This window comes from Vulpes lagopus, chromosome 24 (genome assembly GCF_018345385.1).
Source record: "Vulpes lagopus strain Blue_001 chromosome 24, ASM1834538v1, whole genome shotgun sequence".
Taxonomy (NCBI): domain Eukaryota; kingdom Metazoa; phylum Chordata; class Mammalia; order Carnivora; family Canidae; genus Vulpes; species Vulpes lagopus.
Genome location: NC_054847.1, coordinates 9,682,139 through 9,698,893, shown reverse-complemented (window position 1 = coordinate 9,698,893; position 16,755 = coordinate 9,682,139). Strand labels below are relative to the sequence as shown.

The 16,755-nt window shown below is 42.8% G+C and overlaps 1 protein-coding gene and 1 pseudogene across 5 annotated transcripts in view; both read left to right on the top strand.

The window, feature by feature from the left end:
- The window catches only part of EPB41L5 (erythrocyte membrane protein band 4.1 like 5), a 142,428-nt gene extending 138,783 nt beyond the window's left edge, over nt 1-3,645 (top strand). For all 5 annotated transcript variants that reach the window (XM_041739444.1, XM_041739443.1, XM_041739439.1 and 2 more), the window contains one exon: nt 3,375-3,645. In XM_041739444.1, the coding sequence (XP_041595378.1) occupies nt 3,375-3,441 (67 nt within the window). In that variant the 3' untranslated portion in view covers nt 3,442-3,645. The remainder of the gene's footprint in view (nt 1-3,374) is intronic.
- An 8,317-nt stretch (nt 3,646-11,962) lies between these two features.
- LOC121481809 lies at nt 11,963-12,194 on the top strand (annotated as a pseudogene).
- The last annotated feature ends 4,561 nt before the right edge of the window (nt 12,195-16,755 follow it).

The following is a 16,755-nucleotide window of genomic DNA, read 5'->3' as shown; positions in this document are numbered from 1 at the left end:
AGACTCGAAAAGGCAGGGGTGGCACCTGGGTTGCTCAATGGTTGAGTGTCTGCCTTTGGCTCAGGTCATGATCCTGGGGTCCTGGAATCAAGTCCCACATCAGGTTCCCCGCGAGGAGCCTGCTTCTCCCTCTGCCTATGTTTCTGTCTCTCTCTCTCTGCATCTCTCATGAATAAATAAATAAAATCTTAAAAAAACAACAACAACGTGGAAAGGCAGTTCACAAGAAGACATCCAGATGGTCCGTAAGCATATGAAACAATGTGCAACTTAACTAGTCATTGAGGAATACAAATTCAAACCACCATGTGGTGACCACTATATACTCCCAGAATGGCTGAAGTGGAAAAGACACATAGTATCAATTGTTGGTAAAGATATGGGGCAACTGGAACTCTATAAATTGGAATAACCATGCTGGAAATAGGTTTGGCAGTATCTCCTAAAGTTGAACATACCCAGTGACTCCGTGATTTTATTATTAAATACATACCAAGTAGAAATACAAATAATTGTCTATCAGAGAACATGTAGAAGAATGTTTACAGCAGGTATATTCATAATAGTCCAAGCTGAAAACTTTCCAAAATCTCATTAATAGTCAACTACATAAATAGCAGTACAGATGAATGGTGTAAATGTAATTACGTTACAATAGTTTGCTATGTAATATATTTAGCATCTTAAAACAACACACATTTATAATCTCATTTTCTGTGGCTATAAAGTCTGGATACAGCTTTGCTGGGTCCTGCAACTACCACAAGCCCATTAGTTAATGAATTTTGCCCATATATACAGTTTCCAAATGGCATTCTAGTCTGTCTTTCACTTTTAAGTATGAATAAGTGCTTCCCACATAAGTGTGAAGAGAGCCAAAGATTTTCAGATGTTTGAGGAAATACTGAAATAGGTAAACTGAAAAAGAAATAGGAAAGAAGGGAACATGAGCGTCAAAAACTTCACAAAATGATAATCTCATGAGAGGAGATGCTGCATCTATGCAACACTAACAGGAAATGTAAAAGAAAGGAAACAGAAAATGCAGTGTTCTTAGAAATTATTAACCATGTTAAAAATAAAAAAAATGCAGTGTTCTTAGAAATTATTAACCATGTTAAAAATAAAACCCAAAGAATGGGTGGAAGATTGAGGAAATCTCTCAAAAAGTAGAACAAAAAGATGAAAACTGAGATAGAAGAGATCGTTGGAGGATTGGTCCAGGTAGTCCAATATATCAATCATCAGAGATCTAGAAAGAACAGAGTAAATAAAAAATTGTTAAAGGAATTTAGATTTCTCAGAACAGAAGTACTTCAGTATTTCCTTTTAAGACTTTATTTATTTGAGTGAAAGAGAGAGAATGATCAGGGGGAAGGGCAGAGGGAGAGGAAGAAGCAGACTCTCTGCTGAGCAGAGAGCCCAGGACCCTGCTGAGATCATGACCTATGCCCAAGTCAGATGCTTAACCCACTGAGCCACCCAGGTGCCAGAAGTACTTGAGTTTTTAGATTAAATGGGCCTGAGTACCCAGCAAGGAAAGTAGACAACACTAAGGACCGTCATGAAATTTCAGAAAGAGAGAGTGTAAGTCTTCAGAGAGAGGATAAAAAGAATACATGAAAGGATTGATAATTAGAATGACAGACTTCACTGAAAGAAAGAAGATAATAGAGCAATGCCTTCAGAATTCTGGCGTAAAATTATTTTTCCCCTAGTTTTTTTAAGATTTTATTTATTTATTCATTAGAGACACAGAGAGAGACACAGGTGATCATCCAAGAAGGAGGAAGACACAGGACCCAGGAAACAGGTGCAGGAACTGACCGGGAGAAAGGTGGAAGAAAGTCCTGAGGCAGCAGCTGCCTTGTTGTTTAGGAACAATTCTGTACAGATTTGAAGAGGGGAATATAAAGTTCCAGGAAGGATATTGCCAAGAAAAAACACAAACACATGACCTACCCCACTTTTTAAAAAATTACATGACATAACTGAATGTACTTGGAAAGATCCATGCTTCTATCTGCAAACTTAAGTACAAATTAGAAATAAGTACAGAAAATGAAACAAACAGTCTCAACAAAAAAATGAAGCAGTTCTTCAGTCCAGGAGTAACAAATTATATAAGAAAAAATGTAATACACTTATATCAGTTGTGAAAATATTTACATAGTTAAAACAAACCCTAAATATTAATATGATGAAAATTGTTTGTTTAGCTATATTGAAAAGGTAGGAAGGAAAGATTGGGGGACTGATGAGTGGGCTCTAAGAATGGTAGTCCATGGCAAGAAGTTGTAGAAACAGGCCACTTGGACTTTTGCTAGTCGTGCATCACAATCACCTGGAGGGCTTATTAAAACAGCTTAAGAGAGCCTGGATGGTGTAGTGGGTTGAGCATCCCGACTCTTGGTTTCAGCTTAGGTTGTGATTTCAGAGTCATAAGACTAAGGCCTGTGTTGGGCTCCACGCTCAGTGCCCAGTGCAGTCTGCTTGAGATTCTCTCTCCCCCTCCCTCTCCCTCTGCCTCTCCACTAATGCTCTCTTTTTCTTTCTAAAGTAAATAAATAAATAAATCATTAAAACAAACTGGGCCTCCTGTAAAGTGCCTAAGAATTTGCACTTATAACAAATTCCAGGGACTGTACTTAGAACCAGAGATACAGAAAAGTGAAGGAAAATGCCAGGAAAAAAATATTGAAAGTGTTTTGTCTCTGTATAGTAGAAATGGAGGGGGCTGGTACACATGACTGCTGTTTCAACAGTCAAGCTTGTTAGTATTTTCGACATGTTAAACTATATCCTTTGTAGTATATATTTTGACTGTTAAGTTTTAATGAAACTAAGGTAGATGACATGACGTCCTTGCCTCAGTTCATGCTCTTCAGCTATGGCAGAGACTTTCAGGTGCTCATGCAAAGCCCACATTGTTTTATTTTTCACATTAACTCTGACAGAGCAGATTAACTGGTGTGGGAACTCCCACAGCCATCTTGGGACTGTCTATGTAAAGTACAAAAGTATGTACCCACTTAACCTTGGTATTTCTTGAGCAAGTTTGCTGTCATGCTCTGCACAGTACTGTTCTTGCTATTCATAATAATAAGCCTGAATCATTAAGAAATGATTGTTTGGTATGTTTTATTCAGGGAAGTAGGGGAAATTGGTATCTTTAGATTTCAAGGTGACATATGCATCAGTTACCTAGAAAATTCCCTTCTGTAAACATATCATTGCTAAATTAGGTGTTGCAACATAGTCATTTAGGTCAGTGATTTGCTTTCAATCTGCTCCATGTAGCACTGGTAGAGAAATGCATGGTGCTCCCACCCCAGTGGTTTCACGGAATAATAATCCCTCCTTTCTTTTTTCAGCTCTGTTCCAACTTTGGCAGGAGAAACTGTCTTGAAGCAGAAGTGTTTACTGACAACTGAGCTCTGAGGGATTGGCTCCTTCTCACCTATAACTGGAATGCCCAGCGCTCTGCAGCTGTCCTTCCTGAATCCATTTCTGCTGGAATTTGTCAGATTCAGGAGCTTGTCCTTACTTATGAGTAAAAAACCTCACCTAGATTTGACTTCAACTCAATGAAAAACATTTTCCGTCCAACTGGAAGGGTTTAATTACACTATATATTTGCCCAAATGAGGGTATCTGGTCTTTTACTTTCTGTGATTGTATTGAAGTTGTAAATTCCTGACACGGAATTATTTCCATGTGGTTTCCTTCAATCTCTTGTCTCCATCTAGTGGTTATAATTGTTCATAACCACCCATAAGCAGGCCATCTCTGGTAGTCGTAATAGCCTTAGGATGAGTGTGCTTGATCTGAACACTTGTTAGAGAAGTTGCCCTTATCCATGCAATACTTGGAAATTAGAAGTTTAGGAAGTTAATGAGGACATCACATAGGTAGGTTGAGGCCTAATTGTTTACAATTATTACAGTACTAAAGAGAAGTTTAGAATACAGAAGATTTTCAAGTGTCTCATACTTTTGACTACTTACTACTGGCTATCTTAATACTCCTAAGTTGACCTCAAGGTAAGCTAAGCCTTGAAAAGAATATAGAGAAATCAATTGCACCTATCTTGTATCCTATTTTTTTCAGCCCTGCTTCCCCATAGGAAGCCGTCACATGTACCACACACATACTCTGTAACTTTTCAGACCAGACAGAGACAGCAGTGACTTCTCCACACTGGCACCAGTTTGGATATAGGCTCCGTTTCCTTTCAATATGAGCTGAATAAGTTTAGAACTTGTAAACTAAAGGAAACAAAACAAAATGAAAATACCAGGACAGAAAGAGGGAATCGGAGGTGGGGGGTTTGTTTCTTGGACACCTACCACATCTGAAACTGTACTTAGCATACTGTAAGAACCTGGTATCTTACCTATGTTAGGTATTTTGTGCTAATTTTAAAAAGTCTGTAGAAGTTCCTTATCACTTCTGGTACAAAAAAAAAAAAATTCTGGATGTTAAAGTAGCACATTTGCATATAGAAAATGAGTGTAAAAATAACCACTTGCAATCCTGATATCCAGAAAAACATTCTTATTTTAGCTTTAAAACTTCAGAATGCAGAAGGTAAACTACAATTGCTACTGGAAATGAGAATGAGGTGGAGACCATGTTGGCATCATTGTTAATCCCAGTGATCAAGGATTGATGTCAAACTATAACTCCTGGGAGTTGATGTTTAGTTTTCTGCCCTGTATTATGTATATAATTGGGTGTTAATTTATATTGCTTAGCACAAGAGAACATCCAGCTTTGTGATCTTTAAAACATCATGGTTTGGACTGTCCTGGGTTCCCTATAGCATAATCATTTGCTCAGGCAAACACACACACTAGTGTCTGATTGGAAAGCTCAGGAATTTTAATCCCTGTTTCCCAGGGAGCTGTAGAGTTTGGAAACCACTTTTGCACAGAACAACTTCGCTAAAGGAAAGAAAGTTGGCACTTCTTGCTGGCTGCCTCCCCTTAGCCATTATGCTGAACTTGTGAATTTCATTGGCAGAGCTTTTGCCAATTCTTAATTGTAAAACAAATTTTCTTGAAGCTGTAAGTGATACCTATACTTGACCAGGGGCCTGACTCGAAGTACGCTGGACTGACTGGACATCAAATTTTCAGTGTGCTGACAATGCTGGATGTACTGAAAGGTTAAAGTTGTGCATCTAACCACAAAGCCGCTAAGGCATTACTGCTAGCTTGGAAGACCTAAACGTCCTATCCTGTTTAGGAGGTAGCACCATACTTATTTTAAACTTTTTAAAATCTAAGAATAAGTTGTTGAAAATACTCCATAGCCTCTGTGTCTTTGGGTACCTATTATTCTTACTAGTTAGCATATTGATAAGTACTTTCTTAAAATTTACTTAAATCTCAGTCTAAAATGGGGAAATTTTGTCTTTTGGCCTGACACAAAGTGGTAAATATGGAGATTAATACTTTAATGATGAATTAGCCCTGACAGTTCAGATACCTGTCAAGTATAACTTCCCTGTCACTACTGCTGCTGATGCCTTCCCCAGAGTTGCTGTAACACTGATCTTGTTCCTGCTTTTCTGAAGGGAGAGGGGAGAGAATGGCGGGACTGCGGGGCTCAGGAAATCTGAATGTGTCTGAGAGGGAAGGGAAAAGTCTGTCTCTGTGAAGAGAGAATATATATATATATATGTATATATATATATATATATATATATGAATCTGTAAAGAATGTGAGCAGGGTGAGATTTGAGATAATATTGGAAAAGAGGGCAGGTTGATTACCTTGAAGTGGAAAGAGGGACAGCTCTGTTGGCCCTACCCTGGGGGGCCTTCAGGGCATAGTCCTCCCCTACAAAGGTTAAAACCCACCTGCACATCCGAATCATCTGATAAACTCACTAAAGCTCTGACCCACAGATGAGATGAAATAGCCCTACTGGCTGTTCAAAATGACAGCTAGTTGGGCAGGAAGTTTTTTTTCTATCTAGAATGAGGTTCCCAGGCACCTTAGTAAGTGTAGCTAAAAAGAAATATTGGCAACGTTTAAGTCAGAAGTAATGAGAACGGTTGCAAAGAGAGGAAGAACAATAGCTTATTTGAGGGCTCCAGCTAGGAAGCTGTGAGCATTCTTCTGTTTCAAAGTATTTGGAGGTGATTTATAGCTGAGATAACAGACCGGGATTGGCAACAAATAACAGAAGGCTGTTAGCCACAAGCTTAGCTAGTCTGTGGTTACTTTCTTCCCATATTTTCCAGTACCAGATTTGACTGTAGTAACTCATTAGGGTCAGCGATAATGGAACTTGTGACTGGGAGCAGATTTAGGCTGGCGCTGAGAGAGTGGCAGGGCTTCTTTTGTTGTTTTGCCACATCTCATGGGTCTGTGGGGGCTTGCAAGGAGTGGATTGTTGCTGCCCATCTCCTGGCTTACTGAGTGCTCCGTCCCAGGAACGCTTAGTACAGTGTCATGCAGTAGGCATCTGTGGCAGGCCTTGGGAGAGCAGAAAGGAGAGGAACCTGAAATCAGGCCATTTGACAGCACTGGTAGGGAAAGGGAGAGTTGGCATGGAGGTTTAAAATAAGATTATTAGGTTTCAGCTTTCTGCCCTCAACTCTTCTTCTGAACTTGTAAAATAATAAGTGAGATCCTATTTCTTACTATTGTCAGTAGTATCACCTTTGTATACACTGGAAGGGCTCATGGTTCTTGCCCTTCAAGAAACACTGCTGAACAAAGGAATGATTAGATTCCTTTGGTCTTGATAAGTTTAGACATACCTTTAACAGCTTTCCTAAAATGTTTATATTGTTTTAAGAAAAATTCTATTTAAAAATATTTCTTACAGCCTACTGTTTGTCTGCACCTGTATCTGCTTTTGCACAATCACAGATGATTTGTGGACAATTAAGGATGAAAGCCCTGGGTTGTTCCTTGCATCTTGACTGCTGGTTCTCTAATGCTTCCCAATTCTGGCTAAAACTGGTGCCCCTGTCTTCTCTTATATAAGCCTCAGAATGAAAACTCAGAGGAAATTCAAACTCAGAGACTTTGCTAGAACAGAATTATTTGGCAATCACTTACATAGAGAAAAATCTTCCATATTTTTCTATAAGTAAGGGTCTTGAGAAGCAAAGTTCTTGTCTTCTCATCTAGAGCAGAAATGAGCAAAGTTTCTCTGTGAGGAGCAGAGGTAGTTAACACTTCAGCACTCAGCTGTGCGGCTGTAGCACAAAAGCAGCACTGATGATAGTACGTGCATGGGCTGCCTGTGCTCCACTGAAGTTTCATTTACAAAAACAGGTGCTGACTCCAGTTCCACACTTGGTGGCGTGGCAGCATGGCTCCCCGGAGTCACGCAAGTATTCCCATAGGTTCTTCCGTAGCCTCTGTCTGGATGTTGACATCCTCATTTGCACATGGATAGGGTGCAGTCCTGGGTCTCCCGCTCGGAGAGTCTTTTGTGAGGCCTCCCCAGTTTGTAACCAATCTTGCCTTCAGCCTTCCAGTTGCTTAGAAGCCTGGAATCTTCTGCAGATTGAAGAATGTACATTTCCATATTATGTCCTTTTTTCCTGTCAGAAATGTAAACTCTCTGATTTTACAATGATCAGAAGACAGCTGGAAGCTTTTCTTATCTATCAGCCTTCAGGATGAGGAAGTTTGTTTGGATTATAGAAATTTGTCCTGAGCCGAAGTCTTCCTGTGTTAACATGTCGGCAGAGCAGTAATTATTTCCAGTTCTAAGATAGGATACAGGAGTCTCTTTATCACATTGCTTGGGACAATAATTCAGTCACTTCCCTGGATTTCTCTTTATCAGGGAGGTGTTTTAGCACAGTTCCCTTGATCTTTTTATTTTCATGAGTAAATGTTCTTTTCTCATATGATAGTTCAAAGGACCTCACTAACTATTTGTGTTTACTTTTTATATGTGTAAAGCTTTGCAGTAGCTCTTAGAGTGTAATTTATTTTTATATCAAGTGCACTATTTGTTGTGTTCCACAGTTTTATATGACTTGTATTAGAAGCACTGCATTGAACTGAGTTGTTTGTATACTGACATGAGAACCATAGATGTGACCACAAATAAAGCTTTTGTGAAACATTTATGTTCTTATGAGCTGTTTTCAGTTTATTGGAAGTGTAATACCTACATGCTGCCCGTTTTCTGTCCTCAATGCAATGGTTTAGATCAGAGCTGCTGTTGGAAGCCATGAACAGAAGCAACACCAGTTTTTAGTGTCCATTTTACTATGTATGGTACAAATTTGGGAGTAGAGGCATTTCCTTTTTTTTTTGTTGTTTTTAAAGATTTATTTATTTATTTATGAGAGAGAGAGAGAGCGAGGCAGAGATGCAGGAGGAGGGAGAAGCAGGCTCCATGCCGGGAGCCCGACGTGGGACTCCATCCCGGGACTCCAGGATCGCGCCCTGGGCCAAAGGCAGGCGCTAAACCACTGAGCCACCCAGGGATCCCCAGTAGAGGCATTTCCAAAGTTTAAAGACCTCATTGGTCATTCGCAGCATATCCTGGAAGGCCCAGCGGTTGTTCCCAGGAGCAGTGTGGTCAAACACAGCTCTACTACTCAATGCCAGGGGACCTTGAATAAATTACTTAACACACTTGCACCTCAGTTACTTTGTCTGGAATGGGATGGTACATTGTATGCTGTGCAGCGTCTGGCAGAGAGTAGTAGATGTCCCCCATCATACCGTCCTAGTGAAGAACACTGATACTGGCCAGAGTCCCACACACCACAGGAGCTCGGTGAGGTTTTTGAGAACAGTCTCTTTCCCGCTCCCCTCCTCTCCCTTTCACCCAGAAGACAGGTAGCATTGGGCCTTGGAAACCAAGGAGGTGTTTCTCGGCTCTACTCTGATGGGCAGGGTGAGGCAGGAATGCTGGAAGCTCTCAAAGACATCTGGCATTAAGCAACCAAAACACTGTAAACAAAAGGACAAGATCTGGGGAGCTCTCTGAATGGAGAGGATGAGCAGAAGTGTGGACTCCTGGTACCAGCAGAAAAGCTCCGGCTACTCCCTGACGTTCACCCTACAGGCAGGGGGCACGGACTGGCCTTCAGGGTTGGAGAGGGCAGGACACTGAGAAGGCTGTGGATCCCCAAAGGAATGGTTAATGGGCTACCAAACCAATCACAGCTTTGGGAGAAGATATATATGTCAGTTGTTAAAATCTGAAGAAAAAGAACTGAGAAAATTCAGGAAAGTAGACTACAGCTGAATAATTGCTAAGTGTTGGAGATTTTTTGTTTAAATGTATGTTTATACTCCAAAAAAAATCTTTTCACATTATTTGTTCTTACAATATTAAATATTTTAAAAAATGAACCCAGCATGCCACCCAGAAAGGACTTTTTTTTTTTTTTTTTAGCACCAAGAAAAGGCAAGGAGGGGCTGAAGGGGAGCTCAGGTCAGTAAGGCCCAAGAAAATGAGCTCAGTGTTGGTTTGGGGGCAGTGTGGTGGGCTTAGGGTGATTTGTCCAAGTAGACATGCTACCCAACTGGGCTTAAGTTCCAAGGTTCCATCCTGGAGGGGAGACCCAGAGGAGCACAGAGCAGCCTTCCCTCCACAGTGGGGTTGCTCATGTCCTCGTGGGCCCTGATGGCCACTCCCCAGCTGTCCGTGGGGTACCCTTCATGCCTCAAAGTGCATCATGCAAAGATCAGTGCTAGTTTCATGCTCTCGAGCTACAAAATTAGGATGTTGGGTGGGAAGTAGAATTTCAAGATGACCTAGCTCCTCAGTACCTAGATCAGAAAAGCGGTCCAGAAAGGGAAAGGCACTGGCCCTTGGTCACAGGGCCAGGAGTGGGAATTCCCTGCTCTCCTCTCACCCACTTCCCTCAGCACTGCTAGTCTTGGCTCATTAGGTCACGGTTCCCTCAGAGCATAGTCTCACTTTTTCTGTCCAGAATTCCCATGGGAGAAGCTTGCCCATTTCAAACCTCTGGCTCTGAGCAAAGTCTCCTCAGAAAGAAACCACAGCATGGATCTGGAGAGACCCACTCACCTCTGCCACCCTCTCGTGCTCCAGAGGCCATGGAACAGCCCCTTTCCTCTTCCCTGGGGGGCAGGCAGTAGCCCTACCTTGGATGGATCCGTCCACATCACCACCTGCTCCCAAATCCCACTGGTCCTGTCCCTTCAAGAGCTCTGAGTATCGTCTAGCTGTCAAACCAGCAGGATAGGTGTTCATGGGAAAGTTCTACCCGGGGGCTCTCACAGGGGTTCTCACAGGGGTTCTCAGGGCTCTCACATAGTTTGCCATTGACTACTTTTCTCTACAAAAATCTTTAACATTTAAAAGAAAGATTCATAAACGTTTTACATTAGATCCTCACACCTTATATCATAGCTATAAATTTGCTTTTTGGCCAACTTCTCCCCATTTCTCCCAACACCAGCCCTTGGCAACCACCATTCTACTACTCTCTTCTTGAGTTGGCCTTTTATAGACTTTACGTATAAGTGATATAATTCAGTGTCTTTCCCTGCCGAACTATGTCACTTAGCATAATGCCCTCAAGTTCCATTCATGCTGTCACAAATGGCAGGATTTCCTTCTTTCTCATGGGTGATATTCCACTGTCTATTTGACACATTTTCTTTAGCCATTCATCCACTGATGAATTTAGGTTGTTTCCATTTCTTGGCTATTGTGAATAATATCACTGGTTCTTAATGTAGGTTAAAGACTGTCTTACACATCTGGACATGCAGGTAGTTTGTCTAGTTCCATGTGCTCATTGATCCCTTAGGGCCCCTCAGGAGCTGGGTTAATGATGGGAATATCTGGCCAGAAGAGGTTTTTATTTGTTTTTTTGTTTTTTCGGAAGAGGTATTGATCACGGAGACGGATGGAGAGAAGGAGGGGTTCTCCTAGGCTCCTCTCACACTGTCTGCTGTCCTGGTCAACAGCACAAGCTCAGCAGATGCTCGCTTGGCCAAGGCCTAAAGGCTTGCTGAGTACTCAACCTAGAATAGTCAAGAGCACAATACATTAGGCCAACTGTTGAATTATAAATAAAAGGATAAAAATATACCCTACTGGAGCCCCGTTCATTGGCCTTTCTGCCTTGGGCTTGTACATGGGGGTGAGACTAGTGCCCGCCTCATGGTGTGGTGAATGTTAAATGAGTTAATACCAGAATCCATCTGTGAGCTGATGCGTCTCCACCCCAAGTCCCAATCTCCAACCCAGATATCTGCCTGCATCCCCTCCTGGCTCCACATGGATGTTACGCAAGCAGCTCAGACTCAGCCTATCATAAGCCAGACTTAAAGTCTCCCAAAGCCCCCATCCCCACACATGCCCCAACGATGGCTTCTCGTGACCCAGGTCACAGTGAGTTGTTTACTTGCCCGTGATTCCTCTCTCTCCCCTCCCATGTCTGATCTAAAGTCCTGCCAGGTCTGTGTCTGAGGTGCCTCCTCATTTTTGCAGCTATACCCCTTGACCCAAGTCAGCATCTGGCTTGAGCTCAGGCAATTGCCTTTGTTGGGTGAATTTATTTTCTAACTATAGCCAAAAATGAGGTCATGCTCCTCTGCATTGAAACCATAATGGCTTCCCATTGCCCAGAACAAAAAATCCAAACTCCTTTGATGGCTTCCATGGCATGGTCTTTGGCTGTGCTGCTTCCATTCCTTTGGGTGACCTGCACTCCCTCTCACAACTGGGCCTGTCCTCCTTCTACTGGGAACTTGGTGGCCCCAGGCCCTGTGCCTTGAGGCTTCTTGTTTAGGGTTCAGGTTGCGTATTACTTCCTCCAGATGTTGCCCTGAGCACTCCAATATCATCCCCTCTCTACTGTCACCACCTTTGTGAGTTAACTGCCTTCCTGATAATATAAGCTTGTTCTTTGCTGCGTTGGGCGACCCAGCGTGCTGCACGGCGTGCAGTTGGTGTTCAAGTGTTTGTTGAATGAAGGACACTGGGGACATGGCTGAGTCTGACCCTAAGACCATGCAGGATCACACCTCAGTGGCACAGACATTTCCTGCAACAGATGCTAGATAAATTTCAGACCATGGCCAACCAGATCATTGGAAGGATTAATGACATGAGTGGTCACATTGACGACCTGGAGAAAAACATTGCAGACCTCATGACACAGGCTGGGGTGGAAGAACTAGAAGGCAAAAACAAGATACCTGCCACATCGATGAGTTGAAGGTTGCTAATTTACACTAAAATCTGGAACACCGTTTTTACAAGCCAAGAGAAGAGTGAATGGCTTTCTGAAGCAACTAGTATGTGTAGACATATTTTCTGTTACAAAGTGTGTGTCTTTTTTATCACATATTATATAGTTTGTAGAGTGATTCCTCTCCCCCCACCCAACCTCCCCACCCAGTTTCTTGAACATGGTAACTTCACATGTTGGACTTTGGTCAGTTGTGCTGTTAAATATTAAACACTAAAACTCTGATGGTTCTTGCATAAAAGTGTCAAATTTTTTATTGTAAAAAAAAATTTGTTGAATGAATATTGAACTGATTAAGTACCCACCATGTTCACGGACCCCACCAGGGCCTTCATTTAGGTTTTCCCGTTTGCACTTTACCACAACTTCTGTGGTCTTACAAAAGCACCAGGAAGTCCGGCTGCCAGTGGGTGTTGGACCAGGAGTTGGCCCAGGCCTGACACTAATGCCTGAAATCAGCATATCCCAACCCTCAGGCACTTACACACAGGTCATCAATTGTCCTGGTTTTCCTGGGACTGAGAGGGTTCCTGGGACATGGAACACAGTGCTAAAACCAGGAAAGTCCCAGGCGCATCAGGACAATTTGTCGCTCACTGTATTAACAGGCCACAGTGTTGTCACATCGGTATGTTACTTAGAACTTACTCTACCATTACTGTTTTTACAAACTTGCTTTTACACGGCCTTATCCTAAGACATAAATCACAGCTGTGACAGATGGTTATAGTTCGGCCAATGTGCAATAAAATGGGCACAATTATTAAAAGGACAAGTGGTTTGTCTGTTTGTCGTATAAAGCTGCCTTGCAGAGGGTCAAGGGTGAGCCTGGGAAACCCCGTCCACCTGCCCTTCCCCAGACCCACGATCTGTCTTCCTGCCTCTGAGCGGTTCCCAGGATGTGCTTGCCCGCTGGTAATTGGTCTGGGGGGTCGGTGCTCACTGGCCTCACCGTCGTGTGAAGTTATCTCCTTGGGTTCACAGCCTTCCCACGAGGCTGTTAGACTAAGAAACCAGTGAGTGGGTATCCTAGTAATGACATCTGGGTGCGTGTGTGTCGGGGGTGATGGTAAGCGTGTGCCTGGGCCATAGATGGCACACTTGTCACAGTCAGGATATGAACCCGCTGCCTGCGGTCTAACCAGCCCTCTCCACCGGCTCCATCCTTGGGACAGGGTGGAAAACTCGGCCTCAGTGAAAGTCGCTCCAAACTAACCTATTTGCAATTCGGCATGAAAGAGGATGCACGGGGTTTTGCAGCATCCTCTGACTTCTGAGCGGGTCTGGGTTTAGGGTGAGGTGAGTAGGGTGCCTACAGCATACAATTAAGGAGGTGCTTACTCCTAGGATCACACAAGCACCCAGCAAACTGAGCCAGGAAGTGCCTTCTTACATTTCCTGTGTTACCTCATTCACTTACCCCAGGTCAGCCCTGCTCCTCAGGGCTGGATGCTGGTCCTCAGATCTTAAGGTATCTGGGGGCGGGCTTGGGGTACGAGCTCCAAACGCCTGGGAATTCGGGTGCTCAGAGATGCTTGGAGGGCTGTCAGGACGGGGTGGCGGGGGCAGCGCCTCAGCAGGCTGCCCTGCCCCAACCAGGGAAATCCCTGCCACCACTGGGTTGGTTGGTGTCCTCGGTGACCACAGGGCGGCGCTGCAGCACCACAGTCAAGAAATAGAACAACCCTAGCTGGTGTACCCCCACCCCACATGCCTCTTCCCAGCCCCTTGCACGCTCCCAAACGTTAACACAGTCTACACATCCCTAAACAGCAGAGTTTAGACTTGCCAGCTTTTGAACTTCACATAAATAGGATCATACTGGATCTCTTCGGAGCTTCTCCAACTTTGAGTTCATCAGCTCATTCCACAATTATCGATTGAGCATCTACTCTGTACCAGACTCTCATCAGGCGTTCAGGACACAGCCGGGAGCCTCCTCTGCAACAGTCCTGCCTGCACAGAGACTCCACACCACCAATGCCCTCCCAACTGGTCCCTGAGGCCATGCTGACCCGACAAGGCTGACAGACTTGCCTCCAAATATTCTGGAGCTGCCTTCTTGGTTCTGCTCAGAGTTTGGGAGCTCCCTCTCCATTGCCCCAGATAAAAATATTATCAGAAAAGACCATTACAGACCAATATCCCTTATGAACATAGATGCAAAAGTCCTCATCAAAATAATAATAAACTGAATCCAACAGCATATAAAAGGGTTATACATCATGACCAGGTGGGTTTTATCCCAGGAGTGCAAGGGGGTTCAACACCAAAAAGTCAATGTAATGCAACACATTTTTTTTTAAGATTTTATTTATTTATTCATGAGAGACGCAATGAGAGCCAGAGACATAGGCAGAGGGAGGAGAAGCAGGCTCCATGTGGAGAGCTCGATGTTGGACTCGATCTGGGGACTCCAGGATCACACCCTGAGCCAAAGGCAGATGCTCAACCACTGAGCCACTCAGGCACCCCAATGCAACACATTAATAGGATGAAAAGAAAAACCATGATCATCCCCATCAACACAGAAGAGCATTTGACAAAATCTAACACCCTCTCATGATAAAAACACACAGAAAACTAGAAGTTCAAGGAAATTGCTTCAATGTGATTAAGGCCATATAGGAAACAACAGCTAACACCGTACTGAATGGTAATGCATTGAACGAGTTCCTCAAGCAGTCAGGAACAAGCAAAGGATGTCCGCTTCACTACTGCTGTTCAACACATACTGAGAGGCCTAGCCTGAGAAGTTAGATAAGAAAAAGAAATGGGGGATCCCTGGGTGGCTCAATGGTTTAGCGCCTGCCTTCGGCCCAGGGCATAATCCTGGAGTCCCGGGATCGAGTCCCACATCAGGCTCCCTTCATGGAGCCTGCTTCTCCCTCTGCCTGTGTCTCTGCCTCTCTCTTTCTTTCTCTCTCTCTCTGTGTCTCTCATGAATAAATAAATAAAATCTTTAAAAAAAAAAAAAAAGAAAAATGCCAATTGTCAAATTCATAAGGAATTTCAAGAGACCTTGAGTAGCCAAAGCAGTCTTGAAAAAAGATAAAATCATAGGATTCACACTTAACTGATTTTTAAAACTCACTACAAAGCTGCAATAATCAAACAGTGTGGTACTGGCCTAATGTTAGACATGTAGACAAATCAAATAGAACTGATAGTCCAGAAATAAACCCATATATCTATGACCAATTGATTTTTTAAAGAATTTATTTATTTATTTATTTATTTATTTATTTATTTATTTATCAGAAAGACAGAAAGTACAGGCAGGGGGAGCAGCAGAGGGAGAGGGAGAAGCAGGCTCCCCACTGAGTAGGGAGCCTAAAGTGGGTCTCAATCCCAGGACCCCAGGATTATGAGCCAAAAGCAGACACTTAACCGACTGAGCCACAGGCACCCTAACCAATTGATATTTGATAAGGGTGCCAAGACCATCTAGTAGGGAAGGGCCAGTCTCTTAAATGATGCTGGGACAACTGAATTTCCACTTGCAAAAGAATGATGTTGAATCTATGCTTCACCGTGTACAGAAAATTAACTCAAGTGGATCAATGGCCTAAATATAAGAACTAAACCATACAACTCCTAAAAGAAAGCTTAGGTATATATTTTCATGATTTTGGATTTTGCAGTGGAGTTTTTTTATTTTTTTAAACATTTCATTTATTTATTCATAGAGACACAGAGAGAGAGAGATGCAGAGACACAGGCAGAGGGAGAAGCAGGCTCCATGCAGGGAGCCCGATGTGGGACTCGATCCCGGGTCTCCGGGATCACACCCTGGACCGAAGGTGGCACCAAACCCGCTGAGCCACCAGGGCTGCCCTGCAGTGGAGTTTTAGATGATTCCAAAAGCATGAGCAACAAAAAGGAAAATGGATAAATTAAACTTAATGAAAATGAAGAACTTTTGTGCATCAAAGGATATTATCAACAGAGTGGAAAGAACCCAGAGAACGGGAGAAAATATTTGCATTCACATACCTAATTAGGAACTAATATCCAGAATGTATGAAGAACTAAAATTCAACAATAACAGGATGAACAACCCAATTAGAAAATGGGCAAAGACTTAAATAGACATTTCTCCAAAGACAACATACAAGTGTCCAATAAGCAGAGGAAGAGTTGCTCAATGTACTTAACATTAGGGAAGCATTCAAAACCACAGTAAGATACCATCTACTGGGATGGCTTTCAGAAAAAAAAAAAAAAAAAAAAGTGTTGATAAGGATGTGGAGAAACTGGAAGCCTTATACATTGCTTGTGGGAATGTAAACTGGTACAGATATTGTGGGAAATAGTTTGGCAATGCCTCAAAAAGCTAAAGAGAATTATCATATGATCCAGCAATTTCCCTTCTGGGTATATACTCAAAAAAATTGAGAACAAGGACTTGAAGAGATCCTGTGTGTCGCTGTTTGTTGCTGCATTTTCACAAATAGCTAAAAGGTGGACACAGCCCAAATGTCCATCAGCATATATGGATAGACAAATGCTGTCTATCCGTACGATG